Source organism: Atta colombica, unplaced genomic scaffold, assembly GCF_001594045.1.
Source record: "Atta colombica isolate Treedump-2 unplaced genomic scaffold, Acol1.0 scaffold134, whole genome shotgun sequence".
NCBI classification, from domain to species: domain Eukaryota; kingdom Metazoa; phylum Arthropoda; class Insecta; order Hymenoptera; family Formicidae; genus Atta; species Atta colombica.
The window spans coordinates 1,884,578-1,905,521 of record NW_017259222.1 but is presented as its reverse complement, the minus strand read 5'-3'; the positions used below and the strand labels follow the sequence as shown (position 1 = coordinate 1,905,521).

The 20,944-nt window shown below is 34.1% G+C and overlaps 6 protein-coding genes across 13 annotated transcripts; 2 read left to right on the top strand and 4 right to left on the bottom strand.

The window, feature by feature from the left end:
- Positions 1 to 695: 695 nt before the first annotated feature.
- On the bottom strand, positions 696 to 2,164 carry LOC108684408. Its single transcript, XM_018188704.1, has 2 exons — positions 1,929 to 2,164; positions 696 to 1,406 (listed from the first exon to the last, which is right to left on the bottom strand). The coding sequence occupies exons 1-2, from the start codon at positions 1,981 to 1,983 to the stop codon at positions 739 to 741; spliced, it is 723 nt and encodes a 240-aa protein (XP_018044193.1). The 5' UTR covers positions 1,984 to 2,164; the 3' UTR covers positions 696 to 738.
- A 196-nt stretch (positions 2,165 to 2,360) lies between these two features.
- Positions 2,361 to 4,003, bottom strand: LOC108684409 (proteasome subunit beta type-3). The gene is made up of 3 exons (XM_018188705.1): positions 3,907 to 4,003; positions 2,589 to 3,154; positions 2,361 to 2,500 (listed from the first exon to the last, which is right to left on the bottom strand). Exons 1-3 carry the CDS (start codon positions 3,907 to 3,909, stop codon positions 2,452 to 2,454), a joined length of 618 nt encoding a protein of 205 aa, XP_018044194.1. The 5' UTR covers positions 3,910 to 4,003; the 3' UTR covers positions 2,361 to 2,451.
- Positions 4,004 to 5,319: 1,316 nt separating this feature from the next.
- LOC108684405 (cullin-2) lies at positions 5,320 to 9,661 on the top strand. 4 transcript variants are annotated; one of them, XM_018188697.1, is made up of 8 exons: positions 5,320 to 5,646; positions 6,498 to 6,711; positions 6,791 to 7,292; positions 7,378 to 7,557; positions 7,632 to 7,850; positions 7,939 to 8,109; positions 8,194 to 9,129; positions 9,214 to 9,661. In XM_018188697.1, exons 2-8 carry the CDS (start codon positions 6,593 to 6,595, stop codon positions 9,343 to 9,345), a joined length of 2,259 nt encoding a protein of 752 aa, XP_018044186.1. In that variant the 5' UTR covers positions 5,320 to 5,646; positions 6,498 to 6,592; the 3' UTR covers positions 9,346 to 9,661. The 4 variants fall into 4 exon arrangements, with proteins under 4 accessions (XP_018044186.1, XP_018044189.1, XP_018044188.1 ...); XM_018188700.1 differs by lacking the exon at positions 9,214 to 9,661 and having other exon boundaries at positions 8,194 to 8,884; positions 8,952 to 9,065; XM_018188699.1 differs by having other exon boundaries at positions 5,332 to 5,384.
- A 170-nt stretch (positions 9,662 to 9,831) lies between these two features.
- On the bottom strand, positions 9,832 to 14,222 carry LOC108684351 (homeobox protein ARX-like). Of its 3 annotated transcripts, none has more exons than XM_018188618.1 (5): positions 14,163 to 14,222; positions 13,848 to 14,091; positions 11,129 to 11,619; positions 10,564 to 10,766; positions 9,832 to 10,472 (listed from the first exon to the last, which is right to left on the bottom strand). In XM_018188618.1, the coding sequence occupies exons 3-5, from the start codon at positions 11,346 to 11,348 to the stop codon at positions 10,149 to 10,151; spliced, it is 747 nt and encodes a 248-aa protein (XP_018044107.1). In that variant the 5' UTR covers positions 11,349 to 11,619; positions 13,848 to 14,091; positions 14,163 to 14,222; the 3' UTR covers positions 9,832 to 10,148. The 3 variants fall into 3 exon arrangements, with proteins under 3 accessions (XP_018044107.1, XP_018044109.1, XP_018044108.1); XM_018188620.1 differs by having other exon boundaries at positions 10,597 to 10,766; XM_018188619.1 differs by lacking the exons at positions 13,848 to 14,091; positions 14,163 to 14,222 and adding an exon at positions 13,467 to 13,522.
- Positions 14,223 to 15,581: 1,359 nt separating this feature from the next.
- Positions 15,582 to 16,965, bottom strand: LOC108684437 (retinal rod rhodopsin-sensitive cGMP 3',5'-cyclic phosphodiesterase subunit delta). The gene is made up of 4 exons (XM_018188755.1): positions 16,848 to 16,965; positions 16,218 to 16,280; positions 15,890 to 16,147; positions 15,582 to 15,803 (listed from the first exon to the last, which is right to left on the bottom strand). The coding sequence occupies exons 1-4, from the start codon at positions 16,886 to 16,888 to the stop codon at positions 15,722 to 15,724; spliced, it is 444 nt and encodes a 147-aa protein (XP_018044244.1). The 5' UTR covers positions 16,889 to 16,965; the 3' UTR covers positions 15,582 to 15,721.
- A 615-nt stretch (positions 16,966 to 17,580) lies between these two features.
- Positions 17,581 to 20,630, top strand: LOC108684385 (THO complex subunit 1). 3 transcript variants are annotated; one of them, XM_018188666.1, is made up of 9 exons: positions 17,581 to 17,656; positions 17,767 to 18,459; positions 18,667 to 18,914; positions 19,049 to 19,075; positions 19,149 to 19,442; positions 19,525 to 19,674; positions 19,946 to 20,093; positions 20,159 to 20,395; positions 20,475 to 20,630. In XM_018188666.1, exons 1-9 carry the CDS (start codon positions 17,621 to 17,623, stop codon positions 20,628 to 20,630), a joined length of 1,989 nt encoding a protein of 662 aa, XP_018044155.1. In that variant the 5' UTR covers positions 17,581 to 17,620. The 3 variants fall into 3 exon arrangements, with proteins under 3 accessions (XP_018044155.1, XP_018044157.1, XP_018044156.1); XM_018188668.1 differs by lacking the exon at positions 19,049 to 19,075 and having other exon boundaries at positions 20,162 to 20,395; XM_018188667.1 differs by lacking the exon at positions 19,049 to 19,075.
- The last annotated feature ends 314 nt before the right edge of the window (positions 20,631 to 20,944 follow it).

The window sequence follows — 20,944 nt, the reverse complement described above, 5'->3', positions numbered from 1 at the left end:
ACATTTTCATAATCTCAAACCACACACGAGATATTATTTGAACAAAATAGCAAATTATAAATATAAATTTTAATTTTAATATCCTAATTTTCCTTCTGAAGATGCAAAACACGAGAGACCAATTATGTTTTAACAACTTAATTAATAAAATTAACAAAATATGCATGAATAAAAGTGATACTATTTATTAAATCATAGTATTAAATTGTAATGTAATAGGTGCTATGTGCAAGTAGATCAATGGGAGTTATAAGCATAAGATAAATACGAAATTATAGAAAGCGTCCTATAATTTTGAAATTATTTTATAAATTCATGAGGGTATCTTGCATGTCAACACACATATTAATATTGTAAAACCAAATAAAAACATATATTTATTAAAAAGAGCAGTAGATTAAGTATCATTCGTTATTATTATATTGTACAAAAAAATCAAAATCGAATCGAATGAATGAAGATAAATAAATGAAGAATAAATGAATGAAGATAATTTCATCTGTATACTTATATAAATATCTTATTGCGATCGTTATACATGAAAGCTTTGATGAATGAATGACTGTATAAGTAACTTATTTTTTATAAGAAAGTAAATCTATTGTGCGTTTAATCCTGTTTTTCTTAATTACCTCCTTATTTTCATGCTCGAATATTATTTATTTTTTGAATATAAATTACAAAAAGAATCATAATTATCATTCTAATAAAACTTTATTGCCACAACTTATACATAAATTATAAGGTTAAACGAGGTTTATTACGTTTAGCCTCCTTTCTTGCTCTTTTTTCATCCAAAAACTGTTTAATCATCTCAGCAGGTAAAATCTCACCTCTGAAAGTTCTTGGTAATATCTTCTTATTCAAGATATTTAATTTCTCATTGACATACTTCTCAGCATCAAACGCTTCTGCTTCCTTAATTTTAGTAATTAGTTCAGCTTGAAACAATTTCTCCTTCTTCTGTCTTCTCTTTAACCTTACTTTTTCCAATACAAATTTCATTTTCTTACGCAACTTCTTTCGTTTGTGTTTCTTCATTTTCTTATGCCTGATTTTTATCATATTTATCGCCTGTTTCTCTATAATTCTTTCATTCGTAGGTAAATCTAGAGACTTTTTTAGCATAGGTGAATCATATTGAATGGGCAAACGGTGTGTAGGCTCTTGCAATGGAGGAATCAAAGTAGTAGTAGGAATTTCAATAATATTTCTTATTAAATCTTCTCTCGTAGGCATTCCAAAATCTATTTTAAGTGTTCGCGGTATAAATTTTATGCTGTGTATCGATCCTGTACCACATTGCATGTAATTATCAGATGTTAAACGGGAAACTATGTTTGTGTCACAGTTGGATTGTTGTGTCGAATACTTTGCAGCAGCAGCAGCAGCAGCAGCAGCAGTACCTGAAATAGAATAGAGAAATTTAATATATTATTTACAAATATCTTATCTCATACATACTTAAAATATATAATAATTTAAACAGTATGTTCTATTTTAACATAGTCTAATATGTATATATATTGCCCTTACTTCAAAAGCGATTCAAATAAAAGAGTGTAATTTTCAAGTTATTATCATGAATTATTTAAGTAAACATTTCCTTATCAATCATAAAAACAGTTTAATGTCATAAAAAAATCGTCATAACTTAAAAAATCGTCATAACTTTTCTAAAGTGATAAAACGAAAATAACAAAAAAAAACAAATTTGACATTTGATGTTATACTTTTTTTGCCGATATTCGATTAATCAATAATTTTCTGTCAAATTAAAGAATAATGTTTTCCTTTTTCTTAATTTTTTAAGTTGTGTCACTTTTAAAGTAAGAAAACGATATATACATTTTTGCTTAGAAGGTAGATAGCAATACTAGGTTATAAGTAATTTACAGTTATATAAATCAATTATTGAAGGTACATACTTATTCTGCCCACCGTAATTTTGCGAAATGTAGTACATAATGTATTAATCGACATTGCAGTGATAAAGTTTCGCTGATAATATAAGTTTTCTTGCAATTACACGACACACATGCATTCAACATACATTCTCCATTTTTTGTTCCCTAAACTGTACTTATAGTTGATTCGAGTATCAGATCATAGATAGCGACAGCGTCGCTTCGCACATTCTTCATAATCGCTAATAAAATAAAATTATAATTCATTTATAGTTTGTCAAATTAGAGAAATATTAAATTAACTATAAAAAATAATTTTAAGAAAAGATGAAATATAAAAATTTTATGAAAATGACAAAAAGGACAACAATTGAAAGAGAAATCAATTTTTAAGATATTAAATCAATATCAAGACATTAAAATAGTATTAGGGATTTAATTTATTACGAGTTATTTATAAGTTTCTGTTTATATTTCTTAGACTTAATTACAACAATAATTATGAAATTTTTGTCGCACATATTGATATAAAAGATGAATGCATTTAATCCATTCGCGTTTTTACAGTTCTTTTCGTGACCTTATCCTTTTCTCTGAAACCAAATATATACATTTGATTCACGCAATGTGTATTAATATAAATATTAATTGCATCTGTGCTAATCCTATCATGATACTTACATGATATAAACAACAGCACCCCATCCAGATATCGCGTCCCGATCGAATGCATTGACTAAAGCTTGGCTGACAGTCTCAAATAGCTCTTCAGGCCCCAAATTAGGCTCGTAAAGTGACTCACACATGCCATAAAGTTGTTCGGTACATGTTCCACCCACTACAAAGTCCTCGGCCATATTTCTGGAGCCTATCAGGTCCATATTGCAAATGAATGGTTCAAACGTGACTGGATCCAGTCCAGCAACTATAGGTTCTACGAAATACGGCCCAAATCTCCTCTCATACAAGAGATTTGAGATCATAGCTGTGAATGTTTTTGGATGAATCTTTCGATTCTCTTTTAGCTCATACAGATTCAGGCGAAAGCGCAATCTCTCCATGACTGTCTGGGTATCAGTGGCAAGACCAGGCAAGCTGACGTACAAGTGCGGTCCCATCTCATAGATCTTTTGGAAGTCGCACATTATTGTCTGTGCCTGTATACCGAATCTGCGATCGGCTGCTATGGCTACACAGTTCTTACCCTTCATGGCTATCACGGCGCCACCGTTATACGCAAGGATGCTCTAAAAAAAAAAGATAAAATATATTGAAATACAGCATATTCTTTAAATTTTTTAAAATAATATCTCATTCTAAAGAATAAAGATTGAGCCAGCTTTGAAAAAAAAAGTAGCTCAATTATCAATCTAATCTTTAAGAGTCAGATTTCATTCTTCAGAGATTCATTCTATAAATTTTAGAGAGTACACAAGAGAACTCTTCATATATAGCATAAATCTCCAAGGTTTTAAAGACGAGGATTCAGAAGACATCTCTATATCCTAAAAACATCCTCAGGATATTTATACATTTCTTAAGCTAAGGCTGATGTTATATTTGTTACATGATAAATTTTTCAAGCCTATTGAGTGACTACTCTCTAAATTCTTGGAATCTCAATTTTCAATCTTTAAGATTTTATTCTTCAGAAAATTTTCACTTAAAAATTTTAGAAAGCAGGATAAGGATGGACTAGGATAGAGAGATAAGATAGAGAGATACAAGAACTTTTGTGTTGTTCTGCAGTTAATTAATTATATGCTTAAAAAATTTGTTGTATAACAAATGTAATATTAACCTTAAAGTGTGCTAAGTGGTGTGGAAATTATAATTTGTCACAAAAGTACGTTGTCATTGATATATTGACAGTAACTTAACCTCTAATTGTAGATAAATTCCGATTATTCTGTAGACTCGTAGTTGCAATTACGAGAAATTTTACTAGGAGACAATGCGACAAAGTGCAAGGAATACTTTTTAATAAATAAACACTTACCATCTTTTCGTGCAAATACTTAACACCTCAAAATGCAAAACGTCAACCAGACAGTCGGTTAAGACGCGTCGAAGTGCGAGTCACGACCACGAGTTATGAACGACATAGAAGCGTGAACGTATCGCGAGCTAAATGTAAAAAATTATCCAATTAAATAAAAATGAGGCGAGGAAGCAACGTAACGAGTTTCACGTATAAATTTGTAATGTATTTCATGCGATCATATGATTTTTTTTAATCAATGTGTAATCGTTATATCGAAAAAATTAATAAAAATCGAAATAAGCAGAAAATAAAAAGCTCGAAATTGTTATATATATTAATGCTCATTTATAATAGAAAATTTGATAAATTGATAATTGATAAATTTGATTAGATGCACTACGTTTTTGTACTAATTGTTAATTAATAGACAGGGATATATATGATCAGATATTTTCTGAATGGAATGAAAGAAAAATCTGATATAGAAATGAGAGAGGATAATGTAGTTTCTTCTAAAAGCAAGGAAAGCAATTATGCTTCTATCTTTTCTCCCCATCTCTTTGTAGAAATTTAATACCTATAGTACTGATTAATTAATAACTTATTTTAAATAATAATTACAGTACTGACAGTACTGTAACAATATAATTAAATTAAGTAAATGATTAATTAATCAATAGTTAACAGTATCAGTAGTTGATACTAAAAATAAGTGAATGACTTTCCAGTACTATTATTAATTGTTATAACGGTTATAATTAATTGTTAATAATCAAAATAAATATGAATAATTAATTGATGACCAATATTAAATTAAATTCGCTATCAAATTCAATTGATGTTAATCAAAATACTAAAAAATTAATTTTCTATATTGTATACACTGAAGATGACCTGACGATAAGGTCGAAATGTCTATTTAAAAATTTAAATGTATTAAAATCTAGTTCGTAGCCCTTATTAATGTTTATTTATTATTATTGAGCCATTATAGTACGTATTATTTTTATTTTATAATTTTAGACAAATATGTGCAGGACAGAGAAGTTCTCGGATCTTTCTATCTTATAGCCAATCAACAGGCTTGAAAAATTTGTCGTACGACAAAAAAGCCCAAATGAAATATCATTCAAAAAATATAAATATATTGAAATCTGGCTCATAGCCCTTATTGTTATTAAAATGATAAAAGTTCTAATATTTGTTTACTTTTATAATTTTCACCTCATTTCAAAAAACACAATAATCGACGTCTGACTTTCCATCAGCCTCTCTTACTAATGCTGTTTTCGCGCTTTTAATCTATCTATATAAATCCGTGGCCACGTGATTTACATATCGCTTTGTCAATGGCACGACGTCAGATCGAGACATGCGGGTGGCACACATATGACGACGAATGAAAATTGTGCGTTGCGCGCTCGCGCACACGCACCAAGAGAGCATGGCCGCGCGATGTTATTGAGGATTCAACGCGCGAGCGGGTTCAGCGGGTACGAGAGTACACGGGAGGGTGCACTGCGAGTTCGAGCGTTTCGAGCAAGACTGTGATCGCGATTAGCGGATTCGGAGAGAGCGGACGACGATCATCGGTGACACGAGCGTGCGAGGGCAAAGTCGTAAGCGGAAGGAAAAAAAAGGGAGCAGCGCGGAGCGGACGGAAAATGCGCTCGGCGTATATTCGCCGCGAGTGCCATGCATCATCTCGTCGCGGCAGCGAGTGACTCGGGTCCCCGCCCCAAAAATAAACGGCCGGTACGTTTCGTCAGTTCGTCGGCCGAAGAACAGGGGAAGAAGGAACCACGCGAGCTCGTGTCTCGGTGATGTTCGCGTTTCCTCCCGCGCTTAATTCTTTGGTTAGGCCGACTTGCGGCACGCGGTCCATCTGGAGGAGCTGAGCATCGAGCCAGTCAGCTGTGTCGTACTTGCCCCCCCAATGACGGGTACACGCGTGTAGTCCCACGCGCGACGGTCCCCCGACTCCGCCACGTCCCGAGCTCTCGGAGGAAAAAACGACACATCCCCCTTTGTTCGAATCGATATTTCGTAACGCGTGCACCGAGTACACGCTCGTATACATCGCATGCCTCCGTCAGCGGCGGCGTGGCAGCCACGCATCATTACATTCGAGATTTTCATTTCGAACGGACGATTGTTTACGTACTTATAAACTCGTCAAGGTTGTTTAGAGTTTGAAGATTCTCGCAGAGAGTGTCACCTTGCCGCGTAAAGTTACGAGTAGCGGGGAGATTTAGAACGGCCGTGAGATGTGTGTATGTGTATGTATACGCGTGGTGTATTTTACTTTTACGTTATTTTTAAACCGACGATGTACAAAACACACGAACAAAGCCGTATAAACTCAGTCTCTCTCTCTCTCTCTCTCTCTCTCTCTCTCTCTCTCTCTCTCTCTCTCTCTCTCTCTCTCCCTCTTTCTCTCTGTACTCCGAAAGATTATTCTTGGAATGTATTCCTCGATTGGGATTGCTTTTGTTTGAACACCAAGCGATTCATTGATTCTTGTACAAGTCAAGCTTTTAACTACGTTTGAATATGTGTCACAAATCCTATATGTAAATAATATAAGTGACTTGACTATTTTGCAGGTTTATGGCATACAGTGAGTGTACTTCTCTGTGAAATTAGCAAACTATTGTTATTGTGATCAAGTTATCAAAGGGTTTGTGGATCAAAGAGAAGGATGTCACTAAAACCCAAGAGAGTGGATTTTAATAAAACATGGCATGTACTGCAAGAGACTATCAAGGGAGTGATAACGTTAGCAAATATCCCACGTGCTATATGGAACGATAGATTTAGGTATGAAATCTGACAATTATTTTACATGTCATTAATGTAATATAGGAAAATGTATATTAAGTGTAGATTATGATTGCAGCGATGTTTATTCTTTATGCGTTGCGTATCCTGAACCACTAGCAGACCGTTTGTATGATGAGACAAAGAGGTTTTTGGTTAACCATGTAGACCATTTGCTAATACAGGTCAACTCATATAATGATAAGTGGGAGCTGCTTCCAGCGTATTATCGCGCTTGGACAGAGTACTCGCAAGGCATCGACTATTTGCATAGCTTGTACTTATATCTTAATCAACAACACATCAAAAAACAGAAGCTCTCAGAAGCAGAACTTATCTATGGCACAAGTTTGCACAATAGAGAAGAAGAGTGCCAAGAGCAGATGGAGATTGGTGAACTTGGTTTGGACATTTGGAAGAAAAAGATGATAATACCACTTAAGAAAAAACTAGTTTCTCTTCTACTTACGTGTATCGATGCTGATAGAGATTCGAAATTGCTTGCCCCGACCGATGTTATTTGTGGTGTCATAGAAAGTTTTGTTCGGGTAGAAGATCACAAGATGAAGGGAAAATTAAACGTAATTGATTACACAAACTTTTCTTTTTATAAGCAAAGAAAGGGTTTTTTTTATTTTTAAGTTTCTATTAAATTATGTTTTTCAGTTGTATCAAGAAATTTTTGAAGAACCTTTTTTGGAGGCTAGTGGAGAATTTTACACAGCGGAAGCGTCATCGTTGTTGCAGCAATCAGACGTTACGCGTTATATAGAAAAAGTAACGTGGAGACTTGCTCAAGAGGAGGCACGCGCTTATAAGTTTCTTCACAAGAGTTCTGTAGCAAAAGTACGTTATCGCGTTTTTCATCTATTGTAGAAGTAGCTAAAATGGATATACACAACAGCAATATTCTGTTGCAGGTCAGAGCATGTTGTGAAGATAAAATGGTAGCTGCACATGTAGATTTATTACATTCAGAAGCAGAAATGATGATAAAGAATGAGAGCAGACGAGATTTGGCTCTTCTTTATCCATTATTGAGGTCTTTGCCAGGAGGATTAGATCCACTTGTGCAACATCTTACTCGCCATATTACACTGCAAGGATTACAAGCAATTGGACCTTTGCAAGGAGAAAATGTGAATATAATAAAATATTCAAAAGTATACTAAAATATATAGATTTACGTAATTTTATAAAGAAAAGAACATGAATTTCTAATTTCAGGTATACATGCAGTTTGTGGAGAATATGTTAAATGTACATTCGAAATATTCCGAAATGATTAAGGAAGTGTTCAATTCAGATCAAAGTTTTGTAGGCGCTCTCGATAAAGCTTGCTCCGCCATCGTAAATTACAGGCCTGCTCCGAAGCAGCCAGTTCGAGCACCAGAATTGGTAAAAATCATTTAAAAATATAGATATTTTCAATTTAGGATACGGTTTCTTTAATAAGTTATATAATGCGTATCTTTCACTTAGTTGGCGAGGTATTGCGATATTCTATTGAAAAAGTCTCCCAGGGCTGCCTCCGAAAGTGAAATCGAGGACAAACTGAAACGCTCCATAACAGTGTTCAAGTACGTGGATGATAAGGATGTGTTCCAAAAATTTTATTCGCGTATGTTGGCGAAGCGATTAATACATCAGCAGTCGCAATCGATGGATGCCGAGGAGATGATGATCGATGACCTGAAACGGGCGTGTGGTTACGAATTTACGAACAAGCTCCATCGTATGTTCACGGACATGTCCGTCTCAGCGGATCTCAACGCGAAGTTTATCGCGACCTTACGGGAAGGCGACGGAGAGAATCAATTGGGTACCGGTTTCACAGTTAAAGTGTTGCAAGCTGGTGCTTGGCCACTTGGTCTACCACCTTCACCCGGCCCGTTCCATGTTCCACAGCAACTGGAGAAATCCGTCCAGGCTTTCGAGACGTTCTATCACATGCAGTTTAGCGGTCGGAAGCTTACGTGGCTGCATCATCTAAGTCAAGGCGAGCTCAAATTTAATTATTTGAAGAAACCGTATTTGGTTACTGTGCAAACGTATCAAATGGCGTTGCTGTTGCTTTTCGAGCATTGTGATACGATTCCATGTAAAGAAGCGGCTGCCTCGTTACGTCTATCGCATGATCAGCTAATGAAGCATGCCGCTAGCCTTGTGGATTGTAAGATCCTCACTAAGTCCAACGATGGCGAATTGGAGGAGGATACTATTCTCACGCTCAATTTTAGTTACTCCAACAAGAGAACCAAGTTTCGCGTGACAGGGGTGTTACAGCGAGACGCGCCACAGGATGCGGAGGCTACACATCGCAGTGTAGACGAAGACAGGAAGATGTTCTTGCAGGCGGCTATAGTTCGCATCATGAAGAGTCGCAAGCTATTAAAACACAATCAGCTCATACAGGAGGTGAGTTGCGAGTTTCGAGAGTGTAACGCAAGCGCATATTAATTACCTTGTGTAGCGATGTTTAATATAATTCTATTGTTTCAGGTGTTGAGTCAATCAAAAGTTACTTTCGCACCTTCTATCGGAATGATTAAAAAGTGCATTGAAACTTTGATAGATAAACAGTATATCGAACGTACGCCAAATAGCGCGGACGAGTACTCATACATTGCGTAACCTTTTAACGTCTGTCACTAATTTATTTCACTCGAGATGCATCCCAAACAACGTTCTGTTAAAAGTTAAAGTTAACAGATCTCTCACTGACAAGGCTATATAATAAAAACTTTATTCGTTCGACTAATTATCTTCGATGTTCATTGAAAAAAACTTTCGAGGATAATTAGTCATAGAAAAAGAGAAAAACTATTGAAAAAAGGAAATGAGCTCTCAAATTTGAAAGATCGGGAAAAGCATCTTAGCTCGCTTATTCGCTCTTAGGATCAATTAATTAATAAATACCTTAATTAATTTACTGACTTGTAACATATGCACACTGAATAAAAAGTTGACGTTACTATTTTATATTGGAGTAACACGTCTCGCAAAGAGTAATTTTGTACATAATATAAATATTTATTACTTTTCCTTTAATAGAATCTATTTGTCTAAAAGAAACAGACACTCCATTATATATACATCTTTCCTCTTACAAAATGTATATACGATCATTTTTATCAATATGATCGCGACTTTTTTCATCGACGAATGATGAATCGTTAATAAGGCCCCGAATGGCATTTTTTAAATAATGCATTCGTGCAATCATTAATATAAAAATTCCAATTTCATTATAAAAACTTCATTCGTTGTTCGACAAGCAATAGCCTTCTTTACGCGCGCAATATATATATTCTCTATGTTAAAATTATATTGCAAGTTATTTCAGTTATAATACTAATCGCGTAACTTCTCAGAAAGCATGGAACGTTATCTAAATTACAAACAATATATTATATATACGTATATTCTTAATATTATTAGGAACGTGGAGGCTTTAATTGTAACAATTCAGGATCGAGCAGTGGATTATTGTCAGCTTCTGTCTCCGTTGATTTGTTCATGTTGTTCACGATAAGAGATGATGCGCTGTCTGTGTTGTTATAAGGAGAAAAACCTGCCCACTCCATGCCGAGATATATAGGACTGCATGGTGATTCCAATAACAAATGATCCGAGTGTTGCGATTGATGTTGCTGCACTTCTTGACAATCCGGTGGTAAGTGCGATGATGTCATATGAGTTGCGATTTTACATTGCTTTTCTTGCTTGCGCCATTTTGCTCTCCGATTTTGGAACCACACCTATTCGCAAGGAAATTAATAATGACACGACTTCTTTTAACCAGATACTCCAAGTACATACAATTCTATTAGTGAGACATGCAGAAATTACTTGTACTCTAGCTTCTGTCAGTTGGATACGAACTGCGAGTTCCTCCCGAAAAAAAACATCGGGATAATGGGTCTTCTGAAAAGCACGTTCCAACTCCTCCAGCTGAAAATTGGAAAATGTGGTGCGGTACCTACGCTGCTTTCTTTTGCCGATGATGCAGGATGGTCTCTCTTCGCTTTCAGGACCAGTCGAGAAATCATATGCTACAAGAAGATATAATTTATCCATAACATATTCTTTCGACAAAATCATCTCAATACGTTATATAAGGACATCAAGAGTGTAAATGTTTGTTAGTCTCAGCGCGGTACGAGAATCCACGATATGATATTATATTCGCTCAGATTTTATGCCGCGATGTTCCACAGGCAGAGCGGTAAATACTTCATAACTGTTAAACTGATTACTACTAACTCTATTTAAGAAAAAGAGTTGACTGCGGATCCACTTAATGCACTTAGCAATAACTTAATTGAGTGACACTCTACTCCAACTTGGGATACTGTCAGCGGAGACAGAAGCGGTTAATTAAATCAGATCTACGTGGCACACGGCGTATACTTACTGAATTTTGCAGGGAAGCAAACGGAGGTGGATTGCGCGCCACCGATTAGACCAGTCAGGGCAGTCGACTGCAGATCGTCACTCTGATTGACGTCGTCGGAGACATTCGTCGACGATGCTACGATCGCACCGGCTGATACAAGTGGATCGCGCGGCGTGCCCACCAGAAATAGCTGCCTGCCGTTCTCGTTTCCACTCTCGTCTTCATCGTTCAGATCCATCCCACGAGAACTTCTAGCTCCCTGAGGGAAGTCGCCAAATCGAGTATAATTAAATTAATCGCGCGCGAAACAAAGCGCGCGATACGATGTTGAAGTTCAATTAACAAGAAGTTCGTTTGCATTCAAGCTAACTGCATAGTGATTCCTCGGTGTTTCCTCGTCCTCTTCTTTAGAGGTTTTTTTTCTTTTCCTTACACTTGTACAACGCGTATAGACGGAGTAGGGGACAGAGTATACTCAAAGTGAACTCCCTCAAGGGGTGTGGTGAAGCCTAAAAAATGTGTTGCTTGTACATCACTAATCAATAGCGTACGACTGTTATAGTACGTCCATACGATAAAGAAAGTTGTATATTTCTCGTTGACTTTACAACGAATCAACTTTGTATATTTACAATTGCGTTTTTATAATCGCGTTTTTATGACAACTGATCCTTTGATTATTTGAGACTGAAAATGTAACAGTTTCACACTGTTAGTGAGAAGACATATAGAGCTATATTAAAATTCTGATCTTTTTAAAATCAATATCAATAAATATATGTATGGATCCTCCAAGCTAAAGGTTGGATGTTAGGTTAACGACTTAATTCTAATAATTAATTAGAAAAAATACATTACAAGAAATCTTATGAGATGGAGGCCTTGTCCCTTCTTGGGATGTTGCGCCCTCGAATTATAAATGAATTATAATTCAATAATATTTTTAAGATTTTGTTGTTCGCGATATAGTGTATAATAATACGTACAAAACTTATTGTTTTTATTCACATTTACACACTAATAACAAATAAATTATATGCTTTAGCAGTCACAGCTTACATTCTTCAAGAGTGAAAAATATATTTTAGAAACATCAGCAAGCATATTTTAGATCCTGTTTGAAAAATGCTACTAATAAAACTTTGACTAATAAAACTTTTTTTTGTATCGATTGCATCAATCTTTTTAAGAATGTAAATTTTTACAAAATTACGAGATTTATCAATTTATCATCTTGTTTTAATATGTGGATAAAAACTGTCTAATATCAAAAGACAAAAAATTCAATTTGTACGAAACTTTTCATATCTGAGTTTTACTTTCGTATAAGTTCTTTCATATAAGTTGTTCACTGTTCTCTCTGTTCTCTGTAAAATCGTTTGGAAATTGTCTTCGATGAAAAAGAGACGGATTAGATTTCAATTGAAAAAGAGACTGGTAGACATTAAGAAATTGTCATCAAAGAATTTTGTTTCCATCACGATGTTGCCATTATTAATATCGTAATAGAAACAAAATTTTTGGACGATGATTTCTTATAATTTTATTTCTATTACGATATAATAACGGCAACGCCATTGTGGAAACAAAATTTTGTTGACAATTTCTTAGTGTCTATCAATAAAGTCTGTCTGTTTTTCATCGAAGACAATTTCCAAACGATTTTACAACATTTTTCAACGATCGTACATAACATCAATCAACGTGAACAGAACTTATACAAAAGTAGAAGGACTTATGTGTGAAGAATATTGTAGTGAAAATTGAAGAATGTAAGAATTCTTTTTTACCTTTTCTGAAATTTTTGTAATGTATTTTTTTTGGAATTAGGTAGCCTAACATCCGACCTCCAGCCTGGAAGATCCATACATATATCCAATGATATATGAGACAGTTTCACATTGAATCTGAACAGCTGGTGATCAAAGATCTCTTAATCATCAGATGGACTCATTTTCGGCTCCTTAAATACAAAAAATCGCTTATGTGAGCGCAAGTAGGATTGAACCCGAATCTACAGATCGTACTGAGCAGCAAGCTCAAAAGCCGCCTCATTGAATTACAATATTCATATCATTAATGAATTCTTTAAATTAATGATTATAAAAAGATCAGAATTTTTTAATATAGCTCTGTACACTATCAGTGTACGTGAAGTTGTTACGTTTTCAGTATCTCGTTCTCAAATAATCGAAGACCAGTTGTCATAAAAATGCGATTATAAAATTGCAAAACGCAATTGTAAATACACAAAGTTTATTCATCATCATAAAGTCAAGTGAGAGATTTTTTTACAAAATTTACATTCTTAGAGAGATTTACGCAATTTATACAAAATTAAAAGTTTTATCAGTACCATTTTCCAAACATCCAGATGAATTTAAAATTATGTTTATTAATTAATTTATCAATATCATCCTGGTTAATATATACATAGTCAGTGTCCAATAACAAAGGATGAAAAATATTCAGTTTGTAAGAAACTTTGTACACGTGCGTTATATTTTTGTATAGAGTGTCTGTTCACATTGATAGGTTCCGTGTTATGTACAATTAGAGCCGTTTGGAAATCGCTTTACTGTTAGATGCAGAAGAACCGGATTCGACTGATAGATCGACTAAGAGATCGTCGTCAAAGAATTTTGTTTCTATTACAACATTGCCACTATTTGTAAAGAAAAATATATATATAATTAATCAATGAATGAGTGATAAAACACCATGTGTCTTTACTTACTTTAGTATATTTGTTGATATCATCGGATTCTCTGGTGATGTCAAAATTAACTTTTCCATATAATAAGGTTCAATGGGCCCAAACTCTCAAAAAACAATTCTTCCAGGCAACGCTCTTTAATCTTCTGTTTTAGACAAAACCTCTCCATTTTTTTCTGCAGAGCTAAAATTTATCTTCCTTTGTATCTTATGACATCGTAGGATCTTTTTCAGTATGTGCTTCATGTTCTACATCAGGCACAGACCTACAATCAAGCAAAGAACCAAGGTTTTAATCTATCATGCTTCAATGATGTATCTAGAAAACCTTACTCACAAGTTTTTGTTATCCTTCCAGACAATTTCCTTACTATTGGCGTTGCATCCAATTACTGATGGAATCATAATTAAGGAGATACATTTGTTCATAAATCCATTTTGTTGTCAAACCAACGTTCTAAAATCGTTCTTTGTAGCTGCAATATTAATCTTATTAACACTTTAAATAAAATAAAATTAACATTTAAAATAAAATAATATTAAGTGAAAATCGAGAAATGAACACAATAAAGAGATTCTATTCGATTAAAACAAATCTTGATGCCCAATATTTAAAATTTTACAATTTAAATAAAATAAGCATATAGTCATCAGAGAGAAAAAAAAATGAAAAGGAACTCAGCTGCAAAAAACATATTTCAGAAATGTTCGGTTTGATATTCTGTTCTAACCTAAAAAAACTGTCACTAATCATGTAACAGTTGGGGCTAAATTCAATCATAAATTAAAGGATATATCTGGAAACCTTTGAGAATATCCTTCCCGCGAGACGGCATACTTAGGCACGATCAGAACAGACGGAATTGACACGATTATACAAATGGAAAACAACGCGCAAATTATTGACTACGTTTACATTATTCGATTTACGTCGATTATTATATCGATCGAATTATATCGATGTTATGAAAATGGCCAATAATAGCATGTTCCTCTGAAGAATGGAATGATTATAATTAGCCAATTTCCTAACATTGATGTTTTAACTTTGGCGTAAATTGATCTGTGTAAACGTAAACATTGATCCTCCATATCTGCGAACATCTCTTAAGCCACACTAAGCACTTTGAATTATAAACACTGGCGAGCAACAGCGGCGCAGACGTATCAGTCGGCAAAAAAAGGAAGCAGGAACCGAAAGAAATCCAAGTATGAGCGAATAGTAAGGATCTTCTAGTAAGGAATGAGAACGCGTGCGCAAGTTGCGAATTCGTCACTGTCATTCAAAGGATACATTCTTTGAACGAAAAATGCTCGTGATTTATTACGATTTACAGCGTTTTCGGCCCGACTGGATTTGCACATTTTGGAAAAAAATCTATTACAAAAATCTCATGAAAGAAAGACTGTTCCATCTTGGGATGTTGCGCCATGGAAAAATTATAAAAGTATAGAATACACATAAAATGTAGTAATTTTTTTTTTAATTTTATTGTTCGCGGTGTAGTATATTATATGTACAAAACTTATTGCATTTATTCACACTTAATAAATAACAAATAAATTATGTGTTTTAGCAGTGCAAGTCATATCCTCACATCTTTTAAGAGTGAAAACATATTTTAGACGCATTAGGCCCTGTTTGAAAAATTGTACTGATAACATTTTGAATTTTGTATTGATTGCATGAATCTAAGAATGTAAATTTTTACAAAATTGCAAGATTTATCAATATTATCTTATTAATGTATGCATAAGAAGTGTTTAATATTAAAGGATGAAAAATGTTCAGTTTGTAAGAAATTTTTCACACGTGCGTTGTTCTATTTTTGTATAGGGTCTCTGTTCATGTTGATTGGTCCCATGTTATACGATTAGGACCGTTTGGAAATTGCCTTAGACGTAGAAGAGACGGACTCGACTGGTAGACACTAAGAGATCGTCGTCAAAGAATTTTGTTTCTATTACGACGTTGCCGCTATTTGTAAAGGAAACCATACAAAATTAATCAACAGATAAGCGAAACACTAAGGATGTGCTCTAGTATATTTAGTCTCTGCTTACTTTAGTATATTTGCTGGCATCATTTGACTCTCTGGTGCCGCCTGGATTAAGCTCTGCCACGTGTTAGTGCTGTTGGGAATAACAAATCCAAACTCAAAGAACCACTCTTCCAGGCAGCGCCCTTTGAACAATACTTTCTGTTCTAGGCGAAACCTTTCCATTGGTTCTGCAGAGCTAAAATTTATCTCCCTCGATATTGCACGACATCGCAGGATCTTTTTTGGTACACGTGCTTCATGTTCTATGTCAGGTACAGATCTATAATCAAGCAAAGAACCAAGAATTCAGTCTCTTTCAATGATGTATCTGAAAAATCAGTCTTACTCACAAGTCTTCGTTACCCTGCCAGAGAATTTTCCCACTATCGGCATCACGTAGATTCATCCAATTCCTAATGGAATCACAATTAAGGAGACATATCCATTTATATAAATCCAGTTTTTCATCAAACTGATATTCTAAAAAATCTGTTCTTTGTAGCTGCACTGTTATAATGTTAACGTTTTAAATAAAATAAAATAAATAATATCCAGTTTCATAACTCACGATTAACTCTTAATCAAGATTCAACTTATTCATTATCTCTTTTCGATTCTAGAATTGGAAAGAGGTGAGAAATAAGTTGAACCTCTGTTCAACGAAGAATTAACTGTGAGTTGTGAAAATAGGCCAAAATGAAAAGCGACAAAGAAATGTTCAACACAATGGAGCAAAAAGGTTCTATTCAATCAAGAAAGATCCTCATGCCTAATAATATTTTTAATTTTATAATTTTGAAATAAAGTAAGCACATACAAAAATCATCAGAGACAGAAAAGGAAAAAAAATGAAAAGGAACTCAACCACAAAGAACGTATTATATGTCAGAAATTTGGATTTGACCTTTCATTCTAACCTAAAAACTGCCAAGTGATCGCCGATTAATTGCGATTAAATTATATCTTAAATTAAAGGATACACCTGGAAACCTTTGAGGATATCCTCTCCGCGAGACGGCATACTTAGGCACGATCACAGAACAGATGGAATTGATACAGTTATACAAAACGCAAAACGTACAAATTATTGATCCTCCATGCCTCCGAATCACTTTGAATTGTAAACACAAACACTGGTGAGCATTGACGCGATAGCGCAGACGTACTAATCATGAAGTCTGTTCGCGTTGCTCGCACTTTTTGCACTCGATATCTGTGCTATCTTTTTTTTCAAAGCCAAATATATCTATATATCTATCTCATTTTGAGTGCAAATATATTTGGAGATTTTCTGCAACGCGAACAAACCTAATGTCAACAAAAAAATAGCTGAAATAGAACTGAAAGAAATTAGAGATCCTTTATGCCTATTTCTATCAACGTAGATTAATTTTATTTAATTTCGGTTCAACTTACTTTGTTTTCTTCTAAGCTTTAGAATTAGCCCGATTGACAATTGCAAAAACCGCAGCACTTTTGTTAATCTAATGATTTTAGGTGATTTCGATGGTAACAAAAAGAAGGCCGACATGGGCTCTCTCAGATTTCTTTCTGATGTAGTCTATGGTCTGATTCAAATTCAACTACACTCGAAAAAGCTACAAGTGCAATAAGTGCAAGCAACGCGAAGACTCTCCTTTCAGTATAGAGTACAGAGATAGAAATCAATAAACAAAAAGAAGAGGTTTCTTTCTGTCAGAAATCATTTTTAATAAAAACAATATAATCCATGATAGCATAACTATAGAAAATCATGGCGATGTTCGAAGTGTTAAGGAAAGATTATAGCGTAAGTACAACGTTTGAAATAAGCATTGTGTTCTATTCACAAATTTTTACTTATAACTGTACATTGTTTACAACTATATATTGTTTATATTGTCTTAATTTTTTTCTCAGGATTATTTGCAGCAATATTTCAAGCTGTCGGACGTCTCGTTATTTCAAAAAAAGTGCATTGAACGTTGTGCGAATGACAGTGACAGAAAAGCGGCAATCGATCAGGCGCTTCGAGATACCTTGCTAGTCGTACTGACGGAAAATGCTTCGGGTAACGTGCGTTCCCTCGAATCGTATATCACGTTCTGTATAGAGTTATGCAGAAAGGATCTTGCGACAGCGAGTATGCCAGTGATGCTACTGGGTGATATCTTTGATTCAATGACGCTCGATAGATGCGAACAATTATTTACTTTTGTGGAGAATAATGTCACTGTATGGAAGGAAGAATTATTTTTCACTGCCTGTAAAAATAATTTGTTGAGAATGTGCAACGATCTCCTAAGGAGATTGTCACGTTCACAACAAACTGTATTTTGTGGTAGAATTCTGCTGTTCTTAGCAAAGTTCTTTCCTTTCTCTGAGAGATCTGGCTTGAATATTGTTAGCGAATTTAATCTGGAAAATCAGACAGAATTTGGCTTGGAGAAAGCAGAGGAAGATGATTTAGAGCAGATAACTAAGGATGACGACAAGTCAGAAAGCAAGATACCAATTGATTATAATTTGTATAGAAAGTTTTGGGCACTACAAGATTTCTTCAGAAATCCGAATCAGTGTTATAATAAAATGCACTGGAAGGTCTTTTCAGCTGTAAGTTGTTATCTTCTCCAACAGTTTCTTTAAACAGTAATATAGGTTGATATTCATAGTTGGTTTTTATTTTAGAAATGTCTTAATATGATTTTGTGATTGTCTGATAGTTTAAAACCGTAATTAAGTATAAGACTTGACTATAAATACTAGTTGTAACTTACAGCAAATTTATAAATAATATATATAATAATACATTATTTGTAGCATGCGTCTAATGTATTATCAGCATTTGCTTCTTTTAAATTGGAGGAGCAACGTAGTTATCCTTCTACATGCATCAAGATGGATACTTCTATGGAAGGCTCCCACAAAGAGACGCATTATTTTGCTAAATACTTGACTAATCAGAAATTACTGGAGTTACAACTGTCAGACTCCAATTTCAGACGATATGTATTGCTGCAATTTCTCATTCTTTTCCAGTATCTGAATAGCACTGTAAAATTCAAGGCGTAAGTATTCTCTGTATTAAAATGCAATGGATATTTTATAATGAATTTATAAGCCTCATATTTTTGAATGAACAACTTCTTTGGCAATTAGTGAAATGCCTCTGAATAGTCATAAAAATGTTTGTTTTTCAAAGCTTCCTTGCCAGTGGCTATGAGACAAGGTCTGCTTTCCTTAAATTAAATGTCTCGTGATATATACGTTATCGAATCTCTATGATATTTGTTACTTTTAAGTGAGACACACGAACTCAAGCCGGATCAAGTGGAATGGGTGAAGACTATTACTGAACAAGTTTATACTCTACTGACTGAAACACCGCCTGACGGCCCCACATTTGCGGAAACTGTGAAGAACATCTTGAAACGTGAAGAGCATTGGAATACATGGAAGAATGAAGGATGTCCACCATTCAAACGACCAGCATCAGATGTCAATGATGAAGAGCCACGGAAATCAAGAAGACCGAAACGACGTATTGGTGATGTAATTAGAGATGCACAAACGGTTGGCAAATATCACATGGGAAAGTAAATAGCTTTGAAAAATGAAGAAGTGAATTAACATTTATATAGAAAACTGAATAATTATATTTATATTATTTTTCAACAGTCCAGAACTTACTAAATTATGGAATTTATGTCCGAACAATCTCGAGGCATGCAAATCTAAGGATAGAGATTTTCTGCCATCTTTAGAAACGTATTTTGAAGATGCCATAATGGAATTGGATCCTGCTGCAATGGTCGATGATAAATACAAGTAAGTGTTATCGTTTATAGCATATTTATTTTTGTTGTGATAATGTATCGGTTTATTGTTTTCAAAATTGATTACAATTTATCTAATATTCTTCTTTTAATAATAATCTTTAACTTTCCAATCAATCTCTTTCTGAGCCAATATTTGAGACGGGTCGGGATTAAATCCAAGATCCATTGATTAAGAGTCAATCATAAAAACACGCCTCACCTCTCATTGTGATTATTAACATTAATAAAATAACATTAATAAAATAATTTTATATTTACAGGAAGGTGAACGATGGTAATTTTGGTTGGAGAGCGTTAAGACTGTTAGCGAGACGAAGTCCGCATTTCTTTGTTCATGGAAATTATCCTATAAATAAATTGCCTGAATATCTTGAGACGATGATTAAGAAGATTGCTAAAGATCGTCCAGTGAGTTATCTTCCTATGAATATATTTAATCTTAATGTTTCTTAATTTTTTACTACGTTCCATAGCAGACACAGTCTGATACGAAATTGGAAACTGAGGAGACACCGCCATCAGAATCTACTGATCAAGAATTCAACGAAGACGTCTTGAAACAGGAAAGTGAGCAGGTTGATGCTGAAAGCGCTGATGTAAAAGCCAGAAAATTGAACAAAGTCACACCGGAAATGGTGGCAAAATTATCGGAAAGTTTAAAAAATGATTGGAAAAAATTAGCGATAAAATTTGGTTATACAAATGATGAGGTATATAAATACATCAAACTTAATATAATACCACTACTATTCATAATTATAGAATTTTAATACATTATATGTGTTTTAGATTGCTTTTTTCCAAAGCAAAACAACGCCATACGAACAATGTAAAACTATGCTTGAGATATGGGCGGAAGAGGATGAAGATGCATCAGTTGAAAATTTAATTTATATTTTAGAAGGTTTAAAATATACAGAAGCATTAGCCGTTCTAAGATCTTAAATAATATTCTTAAATATATTCTTTAATTTGAATAAAAATAATAATTGTACCAATCGTAAGTATATATAAAATTGTACTATATTGTAACATTTGTAATAAAATTTTTAATCTATTCATTATATACATGCATTTTAAATGAAATAAATCAGTTATTTTGGTTAATTTGAATTTTAACTTAATTTAGATTAAGAAAACATTATGTTAAGATATAAAACACAAATGTTATTTTTCATTACTAGTTTTTTGTTTATAGTTGCATATCACACAATTTAATTGCTATATAAATAATTTTTCTGGAAATAGAAAAATCGCGC

Excerpts from the sequence above, each read along its gene's own strand:
- LOC108684408 (XM_018188704.1), bottom strand. The coding sequence starts at position 1,983 with ATGTCGATTAATACATTATGTACTACATTTCGCAAAATTACGGTGGGC. Across the intron at positions 1,407-1,928 it reads AATTACGGTGGGCAGAATAA|GTACTGCTGCTGCTGCTGCT; the intron begins GTATGTACCTTC and ends ATTCTATTTCAG.
- LOC108684409 (XM_018188705.1), bottom strand. Across the intron at positions 2,501-2,588 it reads GGTGCTGTTGTTTATATCAT|AGAAAAGGATAAGGTCACGA; the intron begins GTAAGTATCATG and ends ATTTGGTTTCAG.
- LOC108684405 (XM_018188697.1), top strand. The coding sequence starts at position 6,593 with ATGTCACTAAAACCCAAGAGAGTGGATTTTAATAAAACATGGCATGTA. Across the intron at positions 7,293-7,377 it reads AGATGAAGGGAAAATTAAAC|TTGTATCAAGAAATTTTTGA; the intron begins GTAATTGATTAC and ends TATGTTTTTCAG. Across the intron at positions 8,110-8,193 it reads CAGTTCGAGCACCAGAATTG|TTGGCGAGGTATTGCGATAT; the intron begins GTAAAAATCATT and ends TCTTTCACTTAG.
- LOC108684351 (XM_018188618.1), bottom strand. The coding sequence starts at position 11,348 with ATGGATCTGAACGATGAAGACGAGAGTGGAAACGAGAACGGCAGGCAG. Across the intron at positions 10,767-11,128 it reads TTGCTTCCCTGCAAAATTCA|CATATGATTTCTCGACTGGT; the intron begins GTAAGTATACGC and ends ATCTTCTTGTAG. Across the intron at positions 10,473-10,563 it reads TGACAGAAGCTAGAGTACAA|GTGTGGTTCCAAAATCGGAG; the intron begins GTAATTTCTGCA and ends CCTTGCGAATAG.
- LOC108684437 (XM_018188755.1), bottom strand. The coding sequence starts at position 16,888 with ATGCCGTCTCGCGGAGAGGATATCCTCAAAGGTTTCCAGGT. Across the intron at positions 16,281-16,847 it reads ATCCTCAAAGGTTTCCAGGT|GAATTGGATGAATCTACGTG; the intron begins GTATCCTTTAAT and ends TGATTCCATTAG. Across the intron at positions 16,148-16,217 it reads TGGCAGGGTAACGAAGACTT|ATCTGTACCTGACATAGAAC; the intron begins GTGAGTAAGACT and ends GCTTGATTATAG.
- LOC108684385 (XM_018188666.1), top strand. The coding sequence starts at position 17,621 with ATGGCGATGTTCGAAGTGTTAAGGAAAGATTATAGC. Across the intron at positions 18,460-18,666 it reads ACTGGAAGGTCTTTTCAGCT|CATGCGTCTAATGTATTATC; the intron begins GTAAGTTGTTAT and ends CATTATTTGTAG. Across the intron at positions 19,076-19,148 it reads GCCAGTGGCTATGAGACAAG|TGAGACACACGAACTCAAGC; the intron begins GTCTGCTTTCCT and ends GTTACTTTTAAG.